The sequence below is a fragment of the Scyliorhinus canicula genome, chromosome 8 (genome assembly GCF_902713615.1).
Source record: "Scyliorhinus canicula chromosome 8, sScyCan1.1, whole genome shotgun sequence".
Classification (NCBI taxonomy): Eukaryota; Metazoa; Chordata; class Chondrichthyes; order Carcharhiniformes; family Scyliorhinidae; genus Scyliorhinus; species Scyliorhinus canicula.
In genome coordinates this window covers 146,904,970-146,928,443 of record NC_052153.1, presented here as the reverse complement: position 1 = coordinate 146,928,443, position 23,474 = coordinate 146,904,970, and the positions used below count along the sequence as shown (strand labels likewise).

The 23,474-nt window shown below is 46.1% G+C and overlaps 1 protein-coding gene across 3 annotated transcripts in view; it reads right to left on the bottom strand.

Annotated features, from left to right (window-relative positions):
* Nucleotides 1-448: 448 nt before the first annotated feature.
* Nucleotides 449-23,474, bottom strand: part of atg10 (ATG10 autophagy related 10 homolog (S. cerevisiae)) — a 381,846-nt gene continuing 358,820 nt past the window's right edge. For all 3 annotated transcript variants that reach the window (XM_038805372.1, XM_038805374.1, XM_038805373.1), the window contains 2 exons: nt 4,370-4,487; nt 449-2,492 (listed from right to left, as the gene is read on the bottom strand). In XM_038805372.1, coding sequence (XP_038661300.1) covers nt 2,469-2,492; nt 4,370-4,487 — 142 coding nt within the window. In that variant the 3' untranslated portion in view covers nt 449-2,468. The remainder of the gene's footprint in view (nt 2,493-4,369; nt 4,488-23,474) is intronic.

Genomic DNA, 23,474 nt, shown 5'->3' with positions numbered 1-23,474 from the left:
TAATTTTTAAAACTTTCCAAGGTGTATGTGCACTGCTAAAATTTGAGCTAGGTCACTCAGTGGAAAAAATTAGGATGTACTTAACCACACAAGGGACAGTGGAGCTCTCGAACTCCCTCCCCCAAAATGTTGTGGATTCTGGGACAATTGAAATCTTGCAAGATTACTAGATTCTTCTTAGGTTAGGATTTCAAAGGAAATGGGAGCAGAGGTGAGTTAATGGAGTTGAGGTGTAGATCGTCTATCATCCAACTGAATCATGGAACAGGCTCAATAGGCTAATCCTGTTCCTAAATTCACCATGCAACATATGCAACCCAACCTCTCACCCAAGCAGCATCTTAATGAATAGTATTATCGACTTGTTCTCATTTCTTTTGTTTCTACAGTTTATTTCTGAAATCTGAATTGCTTATCTTCCATAATAAAATAATTTAAAGAGAAAGGAGAGAGTTCTGCTGGTTTATTTTGATACATTAAGGGTAATTTTCTGGAGTGCAATCTATATTATTGTTAACTCACTGTGATCTCAGAATTATATGCTCCATTATACAGGAAACAACTGTACACATGGCAGAATGTGTAACCTGAACAAAAGATAGTCAACCAACGGCAGTTAACAACTAAATTCACAAACAACAGCATGCAGTATTTTACAGTCATCAGCTTGAAAAATGTTTTGAAGATTTTCAACGTTCAAAAAGTTTCTTAATCAAATTACATTTTTCCAGACATCGAATGGGTGCTTCAATAAAACTCTATTGACGGCATAATTAATAATTATAATTAATTGTTCTAATGGAGGAGTCTGTCTCAAATTCCATTGCAACAGCCTGAATGGAACAATATGTTTTGAGTGGAAGGGTATAATATTAATTTGACGGAACAACTGAAATGTGTGGAATGGAGAGAGGTAGTTAGTACAGTGACTTCTTTTGTGCTTAACACCTGAAGATACAGCAGGAAGAAGGTTAAAGAAGTTGCAAGGTGCTTGCTTCTTATCTTTCTGGAACCTTTAAGTAACCGAAGAATTGCTGTTTAGTTGCCTTATTACAAGACTGGAAGTCTGCACATTCGCTCAATTATTTTGCCTCTTGTCGCATGTATATGCTGTACTTGCAAGAGCTGATAAGCTGGACTTGCAAAATTACGTTCAACATAGTCTCGGCATCTGCCCGTCACTATTCCTTTCGCGTGCACCAGATTTATATTTATCTAAAATGTATGCAGGACACGTGCACTCAATTGGATTAATCTCCTGCGCTCTGTTGAAAAAATGCCATATAGAAATGCAAGGAAATTAAAATATTACAGTCTCAGAATTTTTAACTTTTGTACATGGTTATTTTAATGACTGATTCACAGCATGGAAGGAATTAATCGGTTTTCCAGGAATATTTCTGGGTTTCCTTCAGATAAAAATGTAGTCAACTGCATTTGTTGTGCTAATATTCAGAAGTGCATCCTTAACCTTAAAACTGCAACTGAAATATAACCAGTCAAGATTAAGCAAATGTAAAAGCAGTGTACTAAAAATGTAAACAGTATCTTGGATAATTGCTTTTGGTTGAGTATGTACAAAACAAATTAAACATTAACAAGAAAATCAAGTTAGCGGGTACAAATAGATGAAAATAAATTCTCCAAGAATATTCCACAGTTAAGCTTTATAATATTAACTTACGATAATAGATACGGTATTTATTTTTATTAGCCAACTCTAGGCATTTCTAGAAATAACTTAAGTTGACCTGAAGAGGGCTCCATTGTATTTTCATTCTGATTTGTGCTATTGAGAAACAGCTTCTATAATACCTTATTTTCACTTATTTCTTTTGCACAATGTGTCAACATTAAGCTAGATTTGCAGACACTAAGACACTTCCAAAAAACAAAGAAAATGTAAACAATACGCTCAAAACAAAATGCAACCGTCCATGTGTTTGAATCTTTGTGACAGCTATTTAGAGAAAGAAGAAACGGTTTTAAGGGAACTTCTCAGTAACATTCACCAATGCAGCCTGTTACTGATGTTCAGAAACAAAGAAATGTTGTTTTTCCCCTTCTCAGTATGGTCTAATTTATTTTCGGTTTTAATTTTATTCCATCATGTCCAAATCATCATCAGGTTTCAGTAGAAAACGTGTCACCCTTTTGGTGTTAAGTGCATTCTGCTACACTTCAGCACACATGTCCACATTAGCTTTCGCTGCCAGTGTTCCAAAAAAAAAAATCTTAAAGCTCAGAGCACACAGATCCTTTTGTTAACTATTAAAACCATACTGTACCACAGGTCAAAGATAAGTTTTCTTCATCAGCACAGACTAATCACAGTGTGATTAAGCTACTGAGAACGAAGCCTGACAGTGCAAGTAAGAAGCTGTTCATTTGATTTTGGATAAAGGTTGCTGTTTGTGTTCTCAGAATTCAGTGGCGGCTATATTCGCAACAAAAAACGGATTTTTATTTTATTTATCCACTCCAAAGGTTCCCTAAAAGAAAAAAGAAAATAGAAATCTTACTTTTCTTTGTTATGTAATATTCCTGATTCCTCCCCACACATGATTTCCCTTAGTTAGGAGTGTATAGTGGTCAACAGACATTTCAGTTTATCAAGCTCTGTTCCCCGAGTGACCCACCGCTGGAATGAGGTGGGAAGGGACCACCTACCGAGATGATGTTTGCTGGAACTTGTCTTTTACAGAAAACCTAAGTGCAGAATTTAAAGGTAGTCAAGTCCCTCAACTGTATTTTTATTCATGGAAACATAAAAGGTTACAGCATGATAAGGACATTCAACCCGTCAAGACAGCAACTGTGATTTGTAACTGGATAACATGAATATAAGAGTATTGTGCACACCAAATGAATATGAATTTATGTAACTAAAATAAGCTTCCATTTATATTACACAGGAAACTGAAACTGAATGTAATCAACAATCGTGAAACACGGTCCATGGTTGATGAGCGGGAGAGAGGGGGTATGGAAAATGTCCAACATCGCCATAGTGTGCTGACAGCTGTGCCGCTGGCTGGAGGGCTTCTTCCAGGGCCGGGGGGAGTAGCGGGGAGGTGGCTAGGGGATGGATTCGGGATGGACGGACATGGAACACCATTGTTGCAGCCTGCCAGCCAGCCATGGGGCTGCGCACGTTGCTGACTGCCCACTGTGAACTTAGTGCCACAGGTCGTATGGATGGGTGCCTCCCCCCCCACCCCCCCCCCCCCCCCCCAGGTCACCCTCTGGCTCCAGCGGGCCCATCAACAGGATAGGCATGCTCCAGTGCAACCAGTGCCATCTTGTTGGCCAGGATGAGTGTGAGTGGTGTGTTAATATGCAGCCGCACTGCAGACTGTAAGCCTCTCGAGTGCCAATCCCGACCCCGGCGAATCCGACACCGATTTCCATTGGAATCGATTGTGTTCCACGTGGTGCCGGTGCTAGCCAGTCAACGGTTGGTGAATTGGTCCAGATGTGGTGTTAGTTTTGCTATTATCGAACTCCACTAATCCTGCTGTTAGGTAATTTGGTCATTCTGAATTCTCCCTCCGTGAACCCGAACAGGCGCCGGAATGTGGCGACTAGGGGCTTTTCACAGTAATTTCATTGCAGTGATAATATAAACCTACTTGTGGCAATAAAGATTATTATTATTATGATATTTAGTCTCAGGAACGGAGAATCCGGCCCTGTATGTTTTCAAGATGCAGTTAGATATAACACTTAGGGCAAAGGAGATCAAAGGATATGGGGGGTGGAGGGGGGGGGGGGGGAGGCAGGATTAGGCTATTGAATTGGATGATCAGCCAACCATAATGAATGGTACAGCAGTCCCAAAGGACCGAAGGGCATCCTCCTTCTCAGATTTTCTATGTTTCTAAATTTATGTTGAACTCATAACCTGACAAAAAAAAATGGATATGTTAATGCATTAAGATTTATCAATATGAACATTATTAGGAAATCCCTACAATGTAACAGTGAGAACAAACCCTTTTTGATCAACCTAAAATAGCTGACATGCTCATATACATTCAATCCCATGACTTCGTTGGATCACCACCACTTTGCTTTCAAAAACATTCCCACTTTTCTTTCTCCAACACAGCCCCGATCTTCCCTGCTCCTCATGTACAAAACACACAGCGTTAAAAATTTACAAGCTAAGTGAGACTGTAACATCTACATACCAAAGGGCTGTAATATTTACATTTCTCATCACAAACATTCCGTACAACAATGAAAAACACCATTCTGTATTTTATTTTTGTCCCCAACTTACTTTCTTCTCAACATATTTTCTCCTGCTAAAACACTGTTAACGTGAAAGCGCATTGTGAGAAATAAATATATTGTACACACATACTTTTTTCAATTTGGGGTCAAAAATGCCCTGTGACACAGCTGTGGCATAGCTCAACGGCACATCAAGTCCCACTACTGGCCCCATCATGCTCAGCCAACTTGTGATGTAATTTACATTCCTAAACAAAAGAAACATAAAATAAGCGTGACATTGTCTTAAAAAAAAAGCACACTGCATTTTATTTTGTTGAATACAGGCGATTACAGTTTGGAGACATTTTTGTTTTCCGCATTGGCAGATTTAACAAAGCAGTATTTGCAACGTATGTGTGTGCTTTGCATTACCATGTAGAACAAACACAAGTAAAACGGACATTTTCAAAGGCACTTATAATGAATTACAAAAGGATTGCCTGCATGGCAGCACAGTTCGCAACAGCCCGAAGTATTCTGAATCTGAATGTCAGTAACTCTGAAATGTGTTTCCAATCACCAGAAACCAGTCACATTTTTGGACATGTCTAAAAGGCAGAGTTTGAGCTCTGCAATGTTCCCCCCCCCCCCCCACCCCCCTCCCCCACCCCCATACATATTTTTCTCCTTACTCACCGTTTTTCTCCACTCCCCCTTATTGAAGCAACTGACTCCTTGGCTAAGGATATGGCTCAGTGGGCACAGGGTGCTCTCCAGGGCCTCACTCTAATGGTCATTATTCACATTTACTGTGACTGCAAGCAGGCGGTTTCACCATCAGCAAGAAGTAGTGGAGGGCGGGAGGGTGGGGGGAGGGGAGATGGGGTGTGGGGGTTGGGGAGAGTTTACACACAAACACATCCTCGTCCAGCATCTACAATCACTTCTATCGGGGATCATTGGATAATGATCAGGACCAGGATCCTTAGTTGATTTGCCACTCTATTCCAGGAGTGCCCCTACCAGTGTTGCGGCTGAGATTAGTGGCTTCAGCATATGCTAGGGTTGAATCTGGATGCTTCCTCGTCTCTATTATTAAACTCCTCAGTTGATGAGGTCAATAAGACATTTAGGGGAAGCATTATTACATTTCTAACCTTCCTGCCCAGTGCAAGTTTTACACTGATGAGACAAACCTATTTGAAGAAACCAGGTGGTGTAAACGTAAGGGAGATATAACAATATCTGTGCTAAATTTGTTTTACAAAATCCTTGCCTCTTTTAAGAGGCTAACCATAATAGGCTAATTATATTCTGTGTTTTGCAAGGACGAGATTGTTTGCGTCTGGTCAGTACTCTGCTTATTGCGAACAGCCGAAGGGACGATTGTTTGCGATGATCTGCCGCCGGTGGATGTCCAGCCTATATGCCTGGCAATGCAATGGCACTGAGATTCACATACATCATTCATTTCTGTATTAGGCAGACATCTTTTTGACTTCACGGCCGCATCCTGTTCATGGAAAATAATAGTTGTGTTGCCACCACATAGTCGCAGTTCAAAACAGCTAGCTTCACTAGTTGCTGACACTTTTGAGGTGCTTTACCATTATGGTGAATTTAGACCCAATTGTGAGCATGCGCAACACACAATGAGCAATAACGTGATCAGTGTAGCCATTATCCCGCAGGATAGCTATTATGCATCTTACTTCGGTGTCAAACCTGCACGATGTACAAATGGCTCAGGCCCCATTTCCGAGGTTGGCTTTAAATGTGACGAAAAGCATGTGCTTCTTTTTTCAGCAAATACTCTTTTGTTAGTGATATCGTAAAGCACAATTTAATCCCACAAATCCTTATATCCTTCCTGCATCATAGCGGTTCACCATTGTTATTTGTTTATTTAACTACTTTATGTTGATTATGGACCCCATGAAGTCTCGTGGCATGAGGTCAAACATGGGTAAGGAAACCTGCTGACTACCGCCTACCTTCCTTTGATGAATTAGTACTCCTCGATGTTAAGCATCACATGGAGGAAGAACTGAGAGTAGTAAAAGCACAGAATGTACTCTGGGTGGGGAGATTCAATGGGCTGGATTCTCCGTTTCTGCGACTAAGTGTTATCGCCAACAGAGAATCCGTGGACTTTTATAACAGGAAAATCAGCGCCGACCCTGCACAAATTCTGTTACCGGTGAGGGGCTAGCACTGGTGTTGTGTGGAACACCATCGGTTCCCATGAAAAGTTGTGCAGGATTCGGCGGGTCCGTTATCGACACTCACGGGGATGACAAGTTGTAGCCACGCATAAACATACACTCCCCACACATACATTTATCGAAGCCGAAAAGATGGGACAGGTTGTGCTGGAGCGCCCATACATCTGATGGGTCAGCTGGGGCCAAAGGGCACCCAGGTGTGTGCCCCGGGGGGGGGGGGGCACCTATACGACCCAGGGCGCTAGGTTTATAGAGGGCTGTCAGCACCATGCGAGCCACATGGCTGCCAGCACCATGCAAGCCACATGGCTGCCTTGCCGGCTGCGGTAATGGTGTTGCATACCTATCCACCCCGACTCCACAGCCCACCTCCTGGCTAGCCCCCACTACTCCGCCCGGCCCTGGCAGAAGCACTCCGGTGGTATGGCGGTGTCAGACACTGTCTGTACGCCCTCTCTCTCTCAGAAGCCACCACTCCAGGCTCACGATTTTTGAGAGCACCCGTGGACCATGCATTCGGGAATTTGGCCCACTGAAGGCGGAGAATCACGGGTGGGTCCATTAATGATATGTAAAGGGTGTTTAAAGTATGCGCGGCGTGCATAACTTTGATGCCATTTTCTATGTCTCAGAGCGTCGTGATTTGGCATCAAACTGGCACCTGCCGGGCAGCACAGTGGCACAGTGGTTAGCACTGCTGCCTCACGGCGCCGAGGTCCCAGGTTCAATCCCGGCTCTGGGTCACTGTCCGTGTGGAGTTTGCACATTCTCCCCGTGTTTGCGAGGGTTTCGCCCCACAACCCAAACGATGTGCAGGGTAAGTAGATTGGGCATGCTAAATTGTCCCTTAATTGGAAAAAATGAATTGGGTACTCTAAATGTATTTTTAAAAATTTGGCACATGCCGCGATTTTGAAGTTGGAAACTATTCACCGCCCGATCGTTCGTCCTGATTTCGGCATCAGCTAACGGAGAATCCTGCCAATCTCTATCACTAAGAGTGGCCAGGCAGCACCATCAATGAACAGGCTGACCGAGATCTTAAGGATGTATTTGCTTGACTTGACCTCTGAAAGGAGGAGGGAGAACCAACAAAGGGTAAAAACCCACACAACCTCATCCTCACTAATCTACCTGTCTGAGATGCATCTACCTGTGACAGTATCAACAGGAGTGATCGCCGCACAGTCTTTGTGGAAACAAAGGTCTGTCTTTGTACTGTGAAAGATCATAAGAGCAGAATTAGGTAATTCGACCCATCAGGTCTGCTCCACCATTCAATCATGGCTGATATTTTTCTCATCCCCATTCTCCTGCCTTCTCCCCATAACCCCTGATCCCCTTATTAATCAAGAACCTATCTATCTCTCTCTTAAAGACACTCAGTGATTTCGCCTCCACAACCTTCTGCGCCAATGAGTTCCACAGATTCACCACCCTCTGGCTGAAGAAATTCCTCCTCATCTCTGTTTTAAAGGATTGTCTCTTCACTCTGTGGCTGTGGCCTCAGGTTCTTGTTTTTCTTGTTAGTGGAAACATCCTTTCAACGTCTATTCCAACCAGGGGCGGGATTCTCCAATCCCCGTGGGGTCGGAGATTCGCCGGGGGGTGCGGCATGAGTCTCGGCCCCGCCAGCTGTCGAATTCTCCGCCGCCGGGGATTTGGCGGGGGTGGGTATCGCGCCGTGCCGGTCAGCGGCTGCTGGCAGTGGCTCCCCCCGGCGATTCTCCGACCCGCAATGGGCCGAGTGGCCGCCCATTTTAGGCTGGTCCCGGATTTGGCCCCGGGAGGAGCACCCACAGTGGCCTGGCCCGCAATCGGGGCCCACCGATCCGCAGGCAGACCTGTGCCGTGGGGGCACTCTAGTCCTCCGTGCCGACTGCTGTGGATCTCCACGATGGCCAATGCGGAGATGAACCGCACATGTGCTGTGATGAGGCCAGCACACACTGGCACTCCCGCGCATGCACCAAATCGCGCTGGCTGGCAGAGGCCCTTCGGTGCCGGTTGGCGCGGCACCAATCCCCTTCTGCGCCAACCGGCACGGCGCAAAGCACTCCGGCGCCGGCCTAGCCCCTGAAGGTGCAGAGGATTCCGCGCATTCGGGGCAGCCCGACGCCGGAGTGGTTCATGCCACTCCTTCGCGCCGGAGTTGCCCGCCCCGCCGATTACAGCAGAATCCCGCCTCAGGGCTCTCAGTATCCTGTAAGTTTCAATAAGATCCCCTCTCATCCTTCTAAATTGCAATGAGTACAGACCCAGAGTCCTCATATGACAACTCTTCATTTCAGGGATCATTCTTGTGAATCTCCTCTGGACATTTCCCAAATCCAGCACATCCTTACTTAGATACGGGCCGCAAAGCTGCTCACAATACTCCATATGGGGTCTGAGCAGTGCCTATACAGCCTCAGAAGTACATCCCTGCTCTTGTATTCCAACCCTCTCAACGTGAATGCTAACATTGCATTTGCCTTCCTAACTGCCGACTGAACCTGCACGTTAACCTTCTGAGAATCTTGAACTAGGACTCCTAATTCCCGTTGTGCTTCTGATTTCCTAAGCCTTTACTCATTTAGAAAATAGTCTATGCCTCCATTCCTACTACCAAAGTGCATAACCTCACATTTTTTCACATTGTATTCCATTTGCCACTTCTTTGGCCACTGTCCTCGCCTGTTGAAGTCCTTCTGTAGCCCCCCTGCTTCCTCAATACTACCTGTCCCTTTGCATATCTTTGTATCATATGCAAACTTGGCAACAATGCTCTCAGTTCCTTCTTCCAGATAGTGAATGTATATTGTAAAAAGGTGAGGTCCCACCCCCGAGGCACACCACTAGTCACTGGCTGCCATCCTGAAAATGACCCCTTTAACCCCACTCTCTGCCTTCTGCCAGTTAGCCAATCCTCTATCTATGCCAGTTTCTTACTCGTAACACCATACATGGCAGCTTGTCAAAGGCCTTCTGGAAATCTAAATAGATCACGTCCACTGGCTCGCCTTTAGAACATAGAACAGTACAGCACAGAACAGGCCCTTCGGCCCTCGATGTTGTGCCAAGCAATGATCACCCTACTCAAGCCAACGTATCCACCCTATACCAGTAACCCAACAACCCTCCCCATTAACCTTATTTTTTTAGGACACTAAGGGCAATTTAGCATGCCCAATCCACCTAACCCGCACATCTTTGGACTGTGGGAGGAAACCGGAGCACCCGGAGGAAACCCACGCACACACGGGGAGGACGTGCAGACTCCGCACAGACAGTGACCCAGCCGGGAATCGAACCTGGGACCCTGGAGCTATGAAGCATTTATGCTAACCACCATGCTACCGTGTCTAACTTCCTTGTTACATCCTCAAAGAATTTGATATTGCCTTCATCCACTTGTGTGCATGCACACCATGTTAAATTGTATAGCACCTCATGACCCTCCATCTACAACTTGCCAAGAACCAACAGGCAGCGGTCATGATTGCCCACACCCCAATCCTTGATGACAATGATGAGTACAACAAAGGCTTCTACTTCACTCTGGACACCATATACACCAACCTTTCTAATGGATACAAGATCCTCCTTGGGGATGTAAACACCAGGGTTGTGAAGGACTCCCAACTCTGGGAAGGAACCAAAGGAAAAGGAGTTGGATACTGCTACTCCAAAAGGGTTCTCCTGCTTACTAAATTCTTGGAACACCAGCTTGCTCATCAAAAAGTCAAGTTCAAGACTTTGTGGAGAAATCCACAATCAAAACACTGGCACATGATCGACCTCATCAGTACCCGATCCCGAGACCAAAAGGAAGCCTCATCATGAAAATAGGGACCAGTGCAGATGAATGCTGGACAGACCATCGGCTCATTTGCTCCTCTATGTCCATCAAACTCCACCAGAAGCAGCGGAAGACGAAAAACAGCTCAGAAAAAATATCAACATTGTGTGGCTTCAGGAGCCAAGCATGCTAGTGAGCTTCCAACAATGTCTTCTCCATAATCTCCAAAGTGTCCATTCTTATGGAGTGGAGGAAAACTGTAAAGAGCTGAAGACAGCCATCATCTTGAGCCACAAAGAAACCAACAGCTACAAGACCAGTAAACAGCAAGACTGATTTTACAAGAAAAACACAGCATCCAAGACCTCATCGACAATAAGAAGAAAGCTCTCCGTGACTGGCAAAATGACATCACAGCAAGGCTAAGAGGAGAACTCATCAATCAGCCAATGTGTCCAAAGTAATATGTGCGGCGGCCCTCTTCCTTCCTTTACCATCCTTCGGTGGGCTATCGTCTGAAGCCTTCTTCAAGTTGGGCTTCTTTGTCTACGATTTCGACATGACTGTCCAATACAAAGAACAAAGAACAAAGAAAAGTACAGCACAGGAACAGGCCCTTCGGCCCTCCAAGCCTGCGCTGACCATGCTGCCCGTCTAAACTAAAATCTTCTACACTTCCGGGGTCCGTATCCCTCTATTCCCATCCTATTCATGTATTTGTCAAGATGCCACTTAAACGTCACTATCGTCCCTGTTTCCACCATCTCCTCCAGCAGCGAGTTCCAGGCTACCCTCTGTGTAAAAAATGTGCCTCGTACATCTCCTCTGAACCTTGCCCCTCGCACTTTAAACCTATGCCCCCTAGTAATTGACTCCTCTACCCTGAGAACAAGTCTCTGACCATCTACTCTGTCTATACCCCTCATAATTTTGTAGACCTCTATCAGGTCGCCCCTCAACCTCCATCATACCAGTGAAAACAAACAGAGTTTATTCAACCTCTCCTTATAGCTAATGCCCTCCATACCAGGCAACATCCTGGTAAATCCCTTCTGCATCCTCTCAAAAGCCTCCACATCCTTCTGGTAGTGTGGTGACCAGAATTGAACACTATACTCCCAAGTGTGGCCTAACTAAGATTCAATACAGCTGCAACATGATGTGCCAATTTTTATACTCAATGCCCTGGCCAATAAAGGCAAGCATGCCGTATGCCTTCTTGTAAGTCCCTTCTACAACTACTTTCTCCACCTGTGTTGCCCTTTTCGGTGACCAGTGGACCTGTACACCTAGATCTCCCTGACTGTCAATACTCTTTGAGGGTTCTACCATTCACTGTATATTCCCTATCTGTAGTAGATATTCCAAAATGCATTACCTCACATTTGTCCGAATTAAACTCCATCTGCCATCTCTCCGTCCAAGTCTCCAAACAATCTGAATCCTGCTGTATCCTCTGACAGTCATCACCGCTATCCGCAATTCTACCAACCTTTGTGTCGTCCGCACACTTACTAATCAGGCCAGTAACTTACTAATCAGACCAGTAACTTACTAATCAGACCAGTAACTTACTAATCAGACCAGCAACAGTTCCCTAAGCCCACAGCAGCTGTGTGGTCATCAAACTCCCCTGAAAAATTGATTAAAGGGATTAAAAGCAAAGACCCAGCCAAGAGCCACGTTTCCTGCATCTTGCTCTTACATGACGTCACCAGAGGTCCCCTTGTCCTTCTTGATGGTAGTGGTGGTGAGTTTGGAATATACTGCCTTTGGAGCCTTAGTAAATTCCTGCAATGCATCTTGTAAATGATACACACCGCTACTACTGTGCGTCGGTGCTGAAGGGAGTGAATATCTGTGGAAGGGGTGCCAATCAAGCAGGCTGTTTTGTCCTGGGTAGTGTCGTGCTTCTTGAGTCTTGTTGGAGCTAACTCATCCGGGTAAATTGGGAGTATTCCATCATCACACTCCTGGCTTATGCCTTGTAGGTAGTGGACAGGCTTTGGCGGTTAGGGTGTGAGTAATGGCCGCAGGATTCTTCACCTCTTACCTGCTCTTGTAGCCACATTATTTGTATGGATAGTGCAGTTCAGTTTCTGATGCACATCTTACCAAGTGTTCATATACATCATACTGTGGGCAATGCTATTCTCCAGTCCCACGTTAATCCTTGCTCAGCTGAGCACCGTTACATTACAATAGCATGCACACAATATCACAATACTGCAGGAGGTGAAACCTGGACAAGCTCGACAGGTTGCACCTCAATCCAGGTGGAGCTAATATCTTTGTGGGTTGGTTTGTTAGTGCTGTTGGGGAGGGTTTAAACTAGTTTGACAGGGGAATGGGAACCTGCATGTCGATTCAGAAGGGAAAGAAACACACCTGGAAATGGAAAACAGAAAATTATTAACAGTGTGAAAGATAGAGGAAACTATTACTAGAAATAGCAAAGGAATATGGCAATGCATGATGGATTAAAGGAAAGGAATTTAGTGAATAAAGCAGATGAGCCGAGGGCACACATAGACATGTGGAAGTATGATATCATAGCTACTACTGAAACATAGGAACAGCATTTCATTGTTCCTAGTGACAGATTCCAGATGTGACGGAGGGATTAAAATTGGAGGTGGAATTGGAATATTGGCTAAAGAAGCAATTATAGCCATGAAGAAGGATGATATCCCAGATAGATCATCAAATGATTCCGTATGGATTGAATGGCAGAACACAAAAGGGTAATTGCCCGACAGTAAGTGTACTATAAATGCACAAAATGTCAGAGGGAAATAGAAAGAAAATGAAGGTAAATTTCTGAGAAGCATGTAAACAACAGGGCAGTCACATCAGGGGATTTCTACTACCCTAATAGTAAGTGGGATTGAAACCAGGAGAATGTGACATCCCGCCCCCTCTCCACTGCCGAAAAAGAGTGGGGACCGGGGACCGTACCCCCCCCCCCCCCCCCCCCCCCTCCATGGGACGAATGACTGCTCCACTGTTATTGAACGGCCAATTGGCCTTTAATAGGAAGGAAGTGGGAATTCTGCCCTCAGGGACAGGACTTACTGCCTAAAATATGTGCAGGCCAATTAGATGGTGATTTCACTTGATCAGGCTGGCAGGCCTGGCGAGGTGTTGAGGAGGGTGGGAGGCAGGTTTGAGAGGCCATGGGGAAGGGGGAAGTATGACCTCTGGGGAGCTTGTCTCCAATGGGCATAGGGCACCTATAAATGAGGTTCCCACTCCCCCCGTCCCCGTCCGACCTCACCACCTCCTGTAGTTCCTGGTAGATATCCGATACCCTCCCCTCTCCCACCCAGGTGTCGGTGACCACCCTGTCCTGTATCCTCAGTGGCGGCAGCATCGGAAAGGCCACTACCTGTTTTTTTCAGGAAGGCTCGTACTTGCAGATATTTAAAGGCGTTTCCTGGCGGAAGATTACATTTGTCCTCTAGCGCCTTCAAACTGTGAAAGCTTCCGTCTATGAACAGATCTCCCATCCTTCTTGCCCAACATCAGCCCGCCCATCTAATGTTACCAGGCTACCCATTTGCTCTGGGACTGCCTCTGCCATGGGTAATATACCTGCGGAGACATGGTGAGGCCCTGAAGTGCCCATTAATTGTCCACCTATAGACCTCAATTGGTCCAAGGGTGTTTGGGCTGCCCAATGCCTCCACCGCCCTCTGTAAAATTGAATACAGGTAGAGGGCAGTGGGTAGGTGGTGGGAATGCCACATGCTGGATCTTCAAGCCCCTACCTTCAAACTAATGGTGGATCATAACTCCTGCCATTCACTGTGGGAAATGGAGGTGGGTAGCTCAAGTGAGCAGCTGTAGTGCAGAACTTGAATATTTCTGAAAAGAGACACGCGTTACTAAATCCTTTCATCTTGCATATGTCATGTGAGTGCCCCTTTAAGAAAGGTTTTTGTCTTATCACATGGCTTCAGTGATGACATTGTGTGGGTGGAGCTGGGTTGTGTGAGGTATTTAGTTATGCTTTCAGGTTTTTGACTACTGGGGACTACAGACAGGAGAAGGAAGTCTTTGGGCCTGTCTCTCTCTATTTTCATTTTAAATATCTGTTCCAGTAAAAATTACCTTGGTGGTGGCTTTGGAGATATAATTGCTTTCCGGAAGGAATTTGAATCTACTGGCTGAAAACTGGATCAGAATCACAGGGACCAAGACCAGTTTTAGTCAAGTGAGAATGCAGAGTGCTGGGTCATGCCTTTTAATAGGGGTTTTTGGTTTTGTGGATTTTGTTTTTAAATTGGAACAGTTAAGGGGAAATTCATTCAGTGCTATACATAGATTACTGTAGCTGGGTGGTGTCTTTGTGTTTATAGATTTCATAGAATTTACAGTGCAGAAGGAGGCCATTCGGCCCATCGAGTCTGCACCAGCTCTTGGAAAGAGCACCCACCCAAGATCAACATCTCCATCCTATCCCCATAACCCAGTAACCCCACCCAACACCAAGGGCAATTTTGGACACTAGGAGCAATTTATCATGGCCAATCCACCTAACCTGCACATCTTTGGACTGTGGGAGGAAACCGGAGCACCCGGAGGAAACCCACGCACACACGGGGAGGATGTGCAGACTCCGCACAGACAGTGACCCAAGCCGGAATCGAACCTGGGACCCTGGAGCTGTGAAGCGATTGTGCTATCCACAATGCTACCGTGCTGGTCCGTGCTGGTTTATAATGGTAAAAAAAAATCCTGTGTGTTTATGTATATATGTTAACTAAGTTTTTAGTATAAAGTTTGTTTTGATTAAAGTGTCTGGGAAGACTGATGAATCACACCTGAAGGGAAGGCTCCTGTGCTCATCCTAGTCAAATTCAACATAAAGATCATAGGTCAGGTGAACGCCATAATACACTTTGGAGTTTCTAACTCTGGGCCAGAATACTGGAGGCAGCGTCATGTAAAGGTACTAGTCTGGGAGCTTTGATAACAGCTCCTTTGCTGTTCTCGCCAACCCGTTACTCCATAAGTCCGTGGTGGTGGCGACACTGCGGATCTGGGGACAGTGGAGGAGGTACAAGAGGGTGGAGGGAGCGTCGGTCTGGACCCCGATATGTAACACCCACAGGTTTGTCCCGGGTAGGATGGATGGTGGGTTCCAGAGCTGGCAGAGGGCAGGCATCAGAAGAATGGGAGATCTGTTCATAGACGGAAGCTTTCCCAGTTTGAAGGCACTAGAGGACAAATTTGATCTTCCGCCAGGAAACGCCTTTAAATATCTGCAAGTACGAGCCTTCCTGAAAAAAACAGGTAGTGGCCTTTCCGATGCTGCCACCACTGAGGATACAGGACAGGGTGGTCTCCGGCACCTGGGTAGGAGAGGGGAGGGTATCGGATATCTATCAGGAACTACAGGAGGCGGAGGAAACGCCGGTGGGGGAGCTCAAGGGAAAGTGGGAGGAGGAGCTAGGTAAGGAGATGGAAGCGGGTCTGTGGACGGAGGTCCTGGGCAGGGTTAATCCCTCCTCATCATGTGCCAGGCTCAGTCTAATTCAATTTAAGGTGGTCCACCAGGCACACATGATGGTAGCGAGAATTAGCAAGTTTTTTGGGGTAGAAGACAGTTGTATGAGGTGCAAGGGCTGCCCTGCAAACCATGTCCACATGTTTTTTGCATGCCCGGAGCTCAGAGAGTTCAGGCAAGGGTTTGCGAGGTCAGTGTCCAAGGTGCTTAACACACGGGTGGTGCCGAGTCCAGAGATAGCGATCTTTGGAGTGTCAGAAGACCCGGGAGTTCAGGGGGCGAAAGAGGCCGACGTCTTGGCCTCTGCCTCTCTAGTAGCCCGGAGATGGATTTTATTAATGTGGAGGGACTCGAAGCCCCCGAGTGTAGAGACTTGGGTTAACGAAATGGCTGGGTTTCTCATCCTCGAGAAAATAAAGTTTGCCTTAAGAGTGTCTACGCTCGGGTTCTCTCAGAGGTGGCAGCCGTTCGTCGACTTTCTCGGGGAAAATTAAAATGTCAGCAGCAGCAGCAATCCGTAGGGGTGGGGGGGTTGAGTGCCTCGTTGGGATGGTGTGGGAAGACTGAGTCGTGTGGGGTAATGTCTATTTAATTGTTATTGTATATTCTCTTTTTGCACTATGTTAATGTTCACTCTAGTTTGTTTTGTTATTATCGTTACAATTGTTTTATTATGAAAAATTCTGCAAAACCTTAATAAAAATACTTTTTAAAAAATTTCACAATAATACATACCAGCAAGAAAAGATGTTGATAGGTTGGAAAGTTGACTCTGCTATGAACATAAGAATGAGGGACAGGAGACATCAACCTCTCCAGCCTGACCATCCAGTCAATAACATTCTATCAACCCCTGGTAACCTTTTATTTGTTAGTCAAGACTATATATACTTCTGTTTTAAACATATTTAATAACCCTGCCTCCAGTAATCTTTCGGGGAGAGTTTAAAAGACTCATGATCATCTGAGAGAAAATATTTATTCTCACCTCAGTGTTATATGGGACCCACCTTGGGTGGGATTGGCCAATGCTGGAATCGGGAAATGCGATCGGCGGAGAATCGCATGCCAGCCAAAAATCCATGCTTCAGTGGTTCGACAGCGGCTTGAATGTATTCTCCACTGCACATACAATAAATGCCGTTCGCATATAATTAACGGGCCCATCCCAGTATTCTCTGGGGCTCCCACGATGCTCTGCCTCCACCAGGAGAAATTATTGATGGCGAGGTTCACGAGGTTTTAAAAATCAGGAAACAGACACAGTGGCTGCTGAGGGAGAGAGCGCAGGTTGGTCATGTTCCCAGAGGCGCGACCATGGGCTTCCGGTCTTGATGTTGACATGTCAGGTTGGGGGGGGGGGGGTCTGACGTCTGACAGGGAAGTTGCGGGGGGGGGGGGGGGGGGGAAGCGACCAGCAGATGAGCTGTGGCATCGGGTCACCATCATCCCCCTGCTGCACACCCTACTGACCGCTCACTGTGGCCCATGGTTGCACAGAGCAACCTATGGGCGCACCCACCCCCCATCCCCAACACGTCCCTCCACCCCACCAATTCTCCCCCCCCCATCATAACAGCCGGGCAGCGAGGGGACAGGGTTTGAAAATGGGGGTGGAGGGGTTGTGAGGGGGACATGGGGGGAACAGGAATTTGTTATGGGCCAGGGTTTAGAGAACCCCAAAGTATATCATGGAGTTCACCTGACACCTACAACTTTTAATAGCTTTTGGTTATTGGGAGCACAAGGGCCCACTTTACAGGTGTGTTCCAACAGAGAAATAAAAGTATTTTAAAACAAAAACAATGTTTATTCTATGAATCCAGTTAACATTTTATAAACGCACAGTAAACAGTTTATCAACTACCAACCCTGACCACCCCCAAAAAGATAAAGTAGTCTATAGATGACCCTTGATAACTTCCCAAACAACATCCATAAGTTAAACCCTTTTTAAATAAAGACAGCAGGGTTAAATTCTCTACAGAAACAGGTATTACTTTGAAATCATCAAGTGATTTGGAGACATTCATTAGTTTGCAGAAAGAAAGATCAATGCACACATCTGCTTGGTTCATCTGCAGCTCTCCAATTAAAAGCAAAACTAAACACAAAGACAAAACCAGCTTTCAGCACAAAACAAAAGTAAAAAGCAGAGCAGAGCTCAATTCCACTTACCCACTGACATCACTGCAGCTATTTGATAAACACCCATTTCTTAAAGGTGCATCCACCGTGCAACCCATTGGACCTGACTGGGCACAGTGGTACACACCATGTTAACATGTCTGCCTTTCACCCCTTGCAGACAATGGATTCCGGAATCCAACCAGAAATAGTTGCCATCTGCCTTGCCGCCGCAGCCCTGGGGAATGCACTGAGGCTGTACAGGCAGGGGTTGCTCATGGAGGACCTAGAGGAACAGAAGCCACCTGGTGAGGATGGAGAGCCAGCCACCCAACAGGCTGAGCAGGAGGTGGGAAGGAGGCGCCGCATTAGGCCTCATGTATACTAGGAGCACTTGTCATTCAAGGACCTACCAGACCAGGCATGCCGTCAAAGACTCCAGCTGAGCAGGGGGACCATACGGCATATCTGCCGGATCATGACGCACCTGGAACGGTGGGCGTATGGGAAAGGACATCCGCTCCTGGTGGCCGCCAAGGTGACAATCACCCTGAACTCCTTCGCCACTTGGTCCATCCAAGCGCCAAGTGGAGGCCTGTCTAGGATCTCACAGGTGTTGGTGCACAGGTGCATCCGCACGGTCGCAGAGCCCCTGTATGCTGCTCGGCACAATATGTCGGCATCAATGTGGACTGAACCCACCAGGATGCCCGAGCAATGATGTTTGCCGCCATTAACAGGATCCCTCAGGTTCGAGGGGGGGGGGGAATCGAAAATACATATATCCCCCTACGAGCACCGGCATATGAGGGGGTGTTTTACACAAACGCGCCACAATGACTCCCATGCCTTGACCAGGGCTGTGATGGAGCGGTGCATCAGTGTCTTGAAGGTGCGGATCAGATGGTGGACTGTTGTGGAGGGGTTCTCCAATATAGCGCTAGGAGATTGTCCCACACCGTGGTGGCCTGTGTGGAAACCTAAACTTGATTGTCTGAAGCATCATGGGATACATAACATCAAGTCTTAAAGAGTCTCATTTTAAATTGCTTTCTGTACCTCATTAATTCACTTAACAGACAGATGACCCCTTGTAAATTGATTACATTGACTTGAATTTAATCGATCTCCTGACGAGATCAATTCAGTTTGTATGGTGACACACCCACACCACTGTATAAACAGTACCATCGGAGCCAGTGACGTCCGTCGATTAGCTCGGCCTTCGTATTGCTAATGTATATTCATTTCTGTAGAATTACTGCAGTAGACATTGACGTCATCTGATCACCCCTCCATTGTATCGGAATGGTACCTTTGTCTCTGTGTAAGCCAACTGAAAGGCTCAGCAATTATCAATGTATCACCTGTGAGGGGAAGGGTTTCTTTTGTGTATAAAGATCTTGATGTTCCCCATGTTCCCCAGAGTGTGCCTGCTGCGACCCTTGATTCCAGCGGCCTCTCTCCTTTTGTAAAATCGTTTAAACTTTAACTGTGCTGTTATTTGTTACGCTTCTTTCAGTCTAAAAGTCTTACTCGGATGTTAAAGATTTTGACACCTGCTGCGTCATGCAGGAAGAGGAGCGACATGCAGGAAGAAGGGGATGAACGCCAGGCCTCGTCCAATGAGGACGTTGGGGGAGGTGTGGGGTGTGGAGAGGACCAGGAGCCCGCACATCCTTCTCACTGCACCCCCTCCCCATTCCCCCCCACCACCCCACAGCCCCAGTGACCGCTCTGCAAACAAATCAGCCCAGCGCATCCCTCACAACCTTCTGACAGAGTACTGAGGCAGGTCGAAATGTTTGTGAACAAGTGAACATGTATTTACAGGTTTGTGTCCTTGCCCCTAACACTCATCTGTGTGTTGCACCTGTGCTGCACTGGTGTCAAACCTTCCCGCTTTGCAGGTCCTAATGCTACGTCCAGGTGGATCCCCAGGTGGTACATCAGGGGTGGAGGTCGTCTGCTGCGATTCCCGCCCTGTGATCTGGGTCCCCTTTGACGGCCGTCCACTGGAACGACCGGGCTTGAATGGTCCCGCCAGTCTCTCGGATGTCCCTGATGGCATGGTGCCACCCTGTTCTGCCCGCAATCCATTAAATGCAGCGGGGACAGGAGGGGGGTGGAGAATCAGAGGCACTGAGGTATTCCGACACCTCCCCTGCAGGGCCCCAGTTCCTTCACCTCTCTCAGGGTGCCCAATGTCCCCCGGGCTATTCCTTGGGATAGGGATGCGGCTGGAATCAGCTCCGGGGGCTCCCCTACCTGGCGCTGCCAGTCCTGGAGGCCTGCTCTCGTCTTGACCAGAGTCTCAACACTCGCGGCCATGGAGCACAGGGACCAGGCCCTCTCCCTCTGGAACTGTGCCACATCCCTCTGTGACTGGCTCAGATCAGCAAGCGCCCGGGCAATGCCGTGATGACCCCGATGTGACTATGCCCTCCAGTTCTAGTCTCGACCATAAGGGAAAAAGCCTTTCAATATCCACCCTCTCAAGTCTCCTCAGGAACCTTAACTGGAATTCTCCGTCGGCAGGATCCTCCGCTTCGCCAGTAGTGTACCCATGCCCATGGATTTCCCGATGGCATGGAGGTGGCCCCAATGGTGGCCCATTGGCCGGCTGCAAGATCGGGAACGCCGCACTGGAAAACGGGGCTGGCAGGACGGGAATCTTGTCCATTATGTTTCACTAAGATCATCTCTCATTCTTTTAAACTCCAGTGGATACAGGCCCAGTCTGTGCAACCTTTCCTCATATGATAATCCCACCCTATCTTAGGTATTAGTCAAGTGAAACTTCTCTGAACTGCTTCTAATGAATTTATATCCTTTCTTAAATGAAACCAAAATTGTAGACAATACTCCAGGTGTGGTCTTAATAACACCCTGCACTACTGTAGCAAAACATCCCTACTTTCACACTCCATTCCCTTTGCAATAAACACCAACATTCCATTTGCCTTTCTAATCACTTGCTGTACCTGTATACTAACTTTTCCTTATTCACATGCCAGAACACCCAGTCCCCTCTGTACCTCAGAGCTCTTCAATATCTCTTCTTTGAAATAATATGCTGTTTTCCATTCTTTCTGCCAAAGTGGGCAACTTAACTCTTTCTCACATTATATTCCATCTGCCAAATGTTTGCCAACTCACTTATCCATGTATATTTGCAGGCTCTTTATGTCTTCTTTGTAACTTAATGTCCTACGTATCTTTGTGTCATCGGCAAATTTAGCAAGCATACATTCGGACCCTTCATCCACATCATGGATATAAATTGTAAATAGTTGAGGCCCCAGCACTGATTCCTGTGACAATCCATTCATCATATACTGACACGCTGAAAATGACCCATTTCTGCCAACTCCCTATGAGCTAAACAATCGTCTATCCATGCTTATAGATAATTCCCAACACGATGAGCTCTTATTTTGTATAGTAACCTTTGATGTGACACCTTGACAAATGCCTTCTGGAAATCCAAGTAGAGCTATCCCACAAGTTCCCTTTTATCTACGTTGTTTCATACTTCCTCAATGGCTTCCAGCATTTTCTCCAGCCAAACTGCACTTCTCCTTCAAGAGATACAGGTAGGCTTTAAGCAGCATAAGCCGGAATTTTCCACTTGTTCATGCTGGCGGTACCTTCAGGTCCTGCCGATGGTACACCCCTGCCGCAGGTTTCCTGGCAGTGAGGGTTGCGTTCAACAGGAAACCCCATTGACAACGATGGGGCCAGAAGATCTCGCTGCCGGCCGATGGCGGGCTGCCTCAGTCGCTGGAAAAACCCGTCTATAGGCTAATTTGAACCCACTAGAGCCTCCCACCATTTTCCGCACCCTACTCAGGTGTGCAGCACTGAACAATATTTAGCTATACAGTACAATCATTTAAATGAGCAGGTAGCAGAGTGTTTGCACGCTGCCAGAATCAGAAGGATCGTCCATGAGTAATCCCCATACCCATTTCAGTTCTTCTTGAATTTCACAGCCACAGAATCTGTGGAGTGGCCCAATGATTGAGCAACTTTGGAAGTTCGATACTTATCCTATCTGCTTCGAAATTTCATCTGCTATAACATTTTAATAAAATATATCTTGCGTTTTTAAATAGTAGTCAACACAAACAGGAACAAGGGGATGCAAAAAAAACTCACAAGCAAATATGAAAGTTAAAAAAAAAACCAACACATAATTAACGTAAACACTAAAACTAAACTAAAATCTCAGATTGGAGGTCTCACCATCCCTTAATCTGGAGTCAATCATTCCCACCAAGAGAAATCAATCAAGAGAAACAGTAAGGATAAAGCACCAGGATTCATCCAAGATGACCACCAAGCCAAGTTGGAAGACAGGACAAAGGAAAACAAGCAGACAAACATCAACCCCATCCCACCCTCCACCCTCCCCATCCCAAAAGCGGCATCACCAGTGAATGTAACCATGCCCAAAAGCAAATAAAAGCATGGCAAACAAAGACTTTTCCCAAAAACTAAAACCTACATTTAACAGAACCAAGCAAAACAAAAATGCTAAGCTCATTTTCTTAAAAAAAACTCTTAACGCGAACCCTCCAAAACCATTTCCGTTAACTAACTCCCTAGTTAGCAGGAAGACTCCCAACTGGAGAAAGAAAAGAAAATTTTAAAAAATAACAAAACCCATTTGTCTTGCAACACTCCACTAGCGATTAAATAACGCACTAGCAACAACGTTGAAAATATAAAGTGAACAATGTATTCATGTAAAATAAACAAGTAGTAGAGAACCTCAAATCTAATCAAAGGCATTAAGAATACAAAGAAGAAGATGAAAAAATAAGAATACACCATGCCCATCAACAGAGCCATAAACCAGATTACACAGTGCACAACTTGCGCCTTTTGACAAAAGAGTCCGCAACTCCCGGCATGTCAGAATAAATAGTATTTTTCCTCAAATATGGCAAGCTGGATAGACCGTTCCGAACCTGACTCCACTCTTGTACAGGATGGCCATCACTCCATTACATCGCTAACTTTGCATTCATGCCCTGATACAGCCTAAAGGAGTGGCCTTTCACTTGAGATCACAGTTCTCCCTTGCCTATCGAAGAACCCTCTCTTTTTCTTTAAAACTGTGGAATCTTACGATCACTGCACAAACTGGATGTTCAGAATGCGGTTTTGGTCGAAGCGAGCGAAATGTACGGTCTAATTCAGGCAGGGATGCGAATTCACCCTCACCCACCATTTTAAGGAATATGTCCGATAAATCAATCCCCTCCGAAAACCCCACAATTTGGGTGTTCTGCCTCCTGGACATGTTTTCAAGGTAATTCAGCTTGTTTCTTAACGACTGACTAATTACAACCACCGAAGTCAGATCGTACTCCAGTGCGGCAATCCGATCACTGTGGTGTGATAAAGCTGCCCCCTTGCTCTAAATCGTGACTCCATGGACTTCGATTGTCTTACTAGATTTTTCAAGAACCACACGAATGGGGTCCAAGGTCTCTTCAATTGATCTATTAAGATCCTCCGACACATTTTGTCGGTGTTTCTCAAACACTTTTGCCAAGTTACTAGTGAGAGCCTCGGCTGTTAGTGGAATGAATGGAGA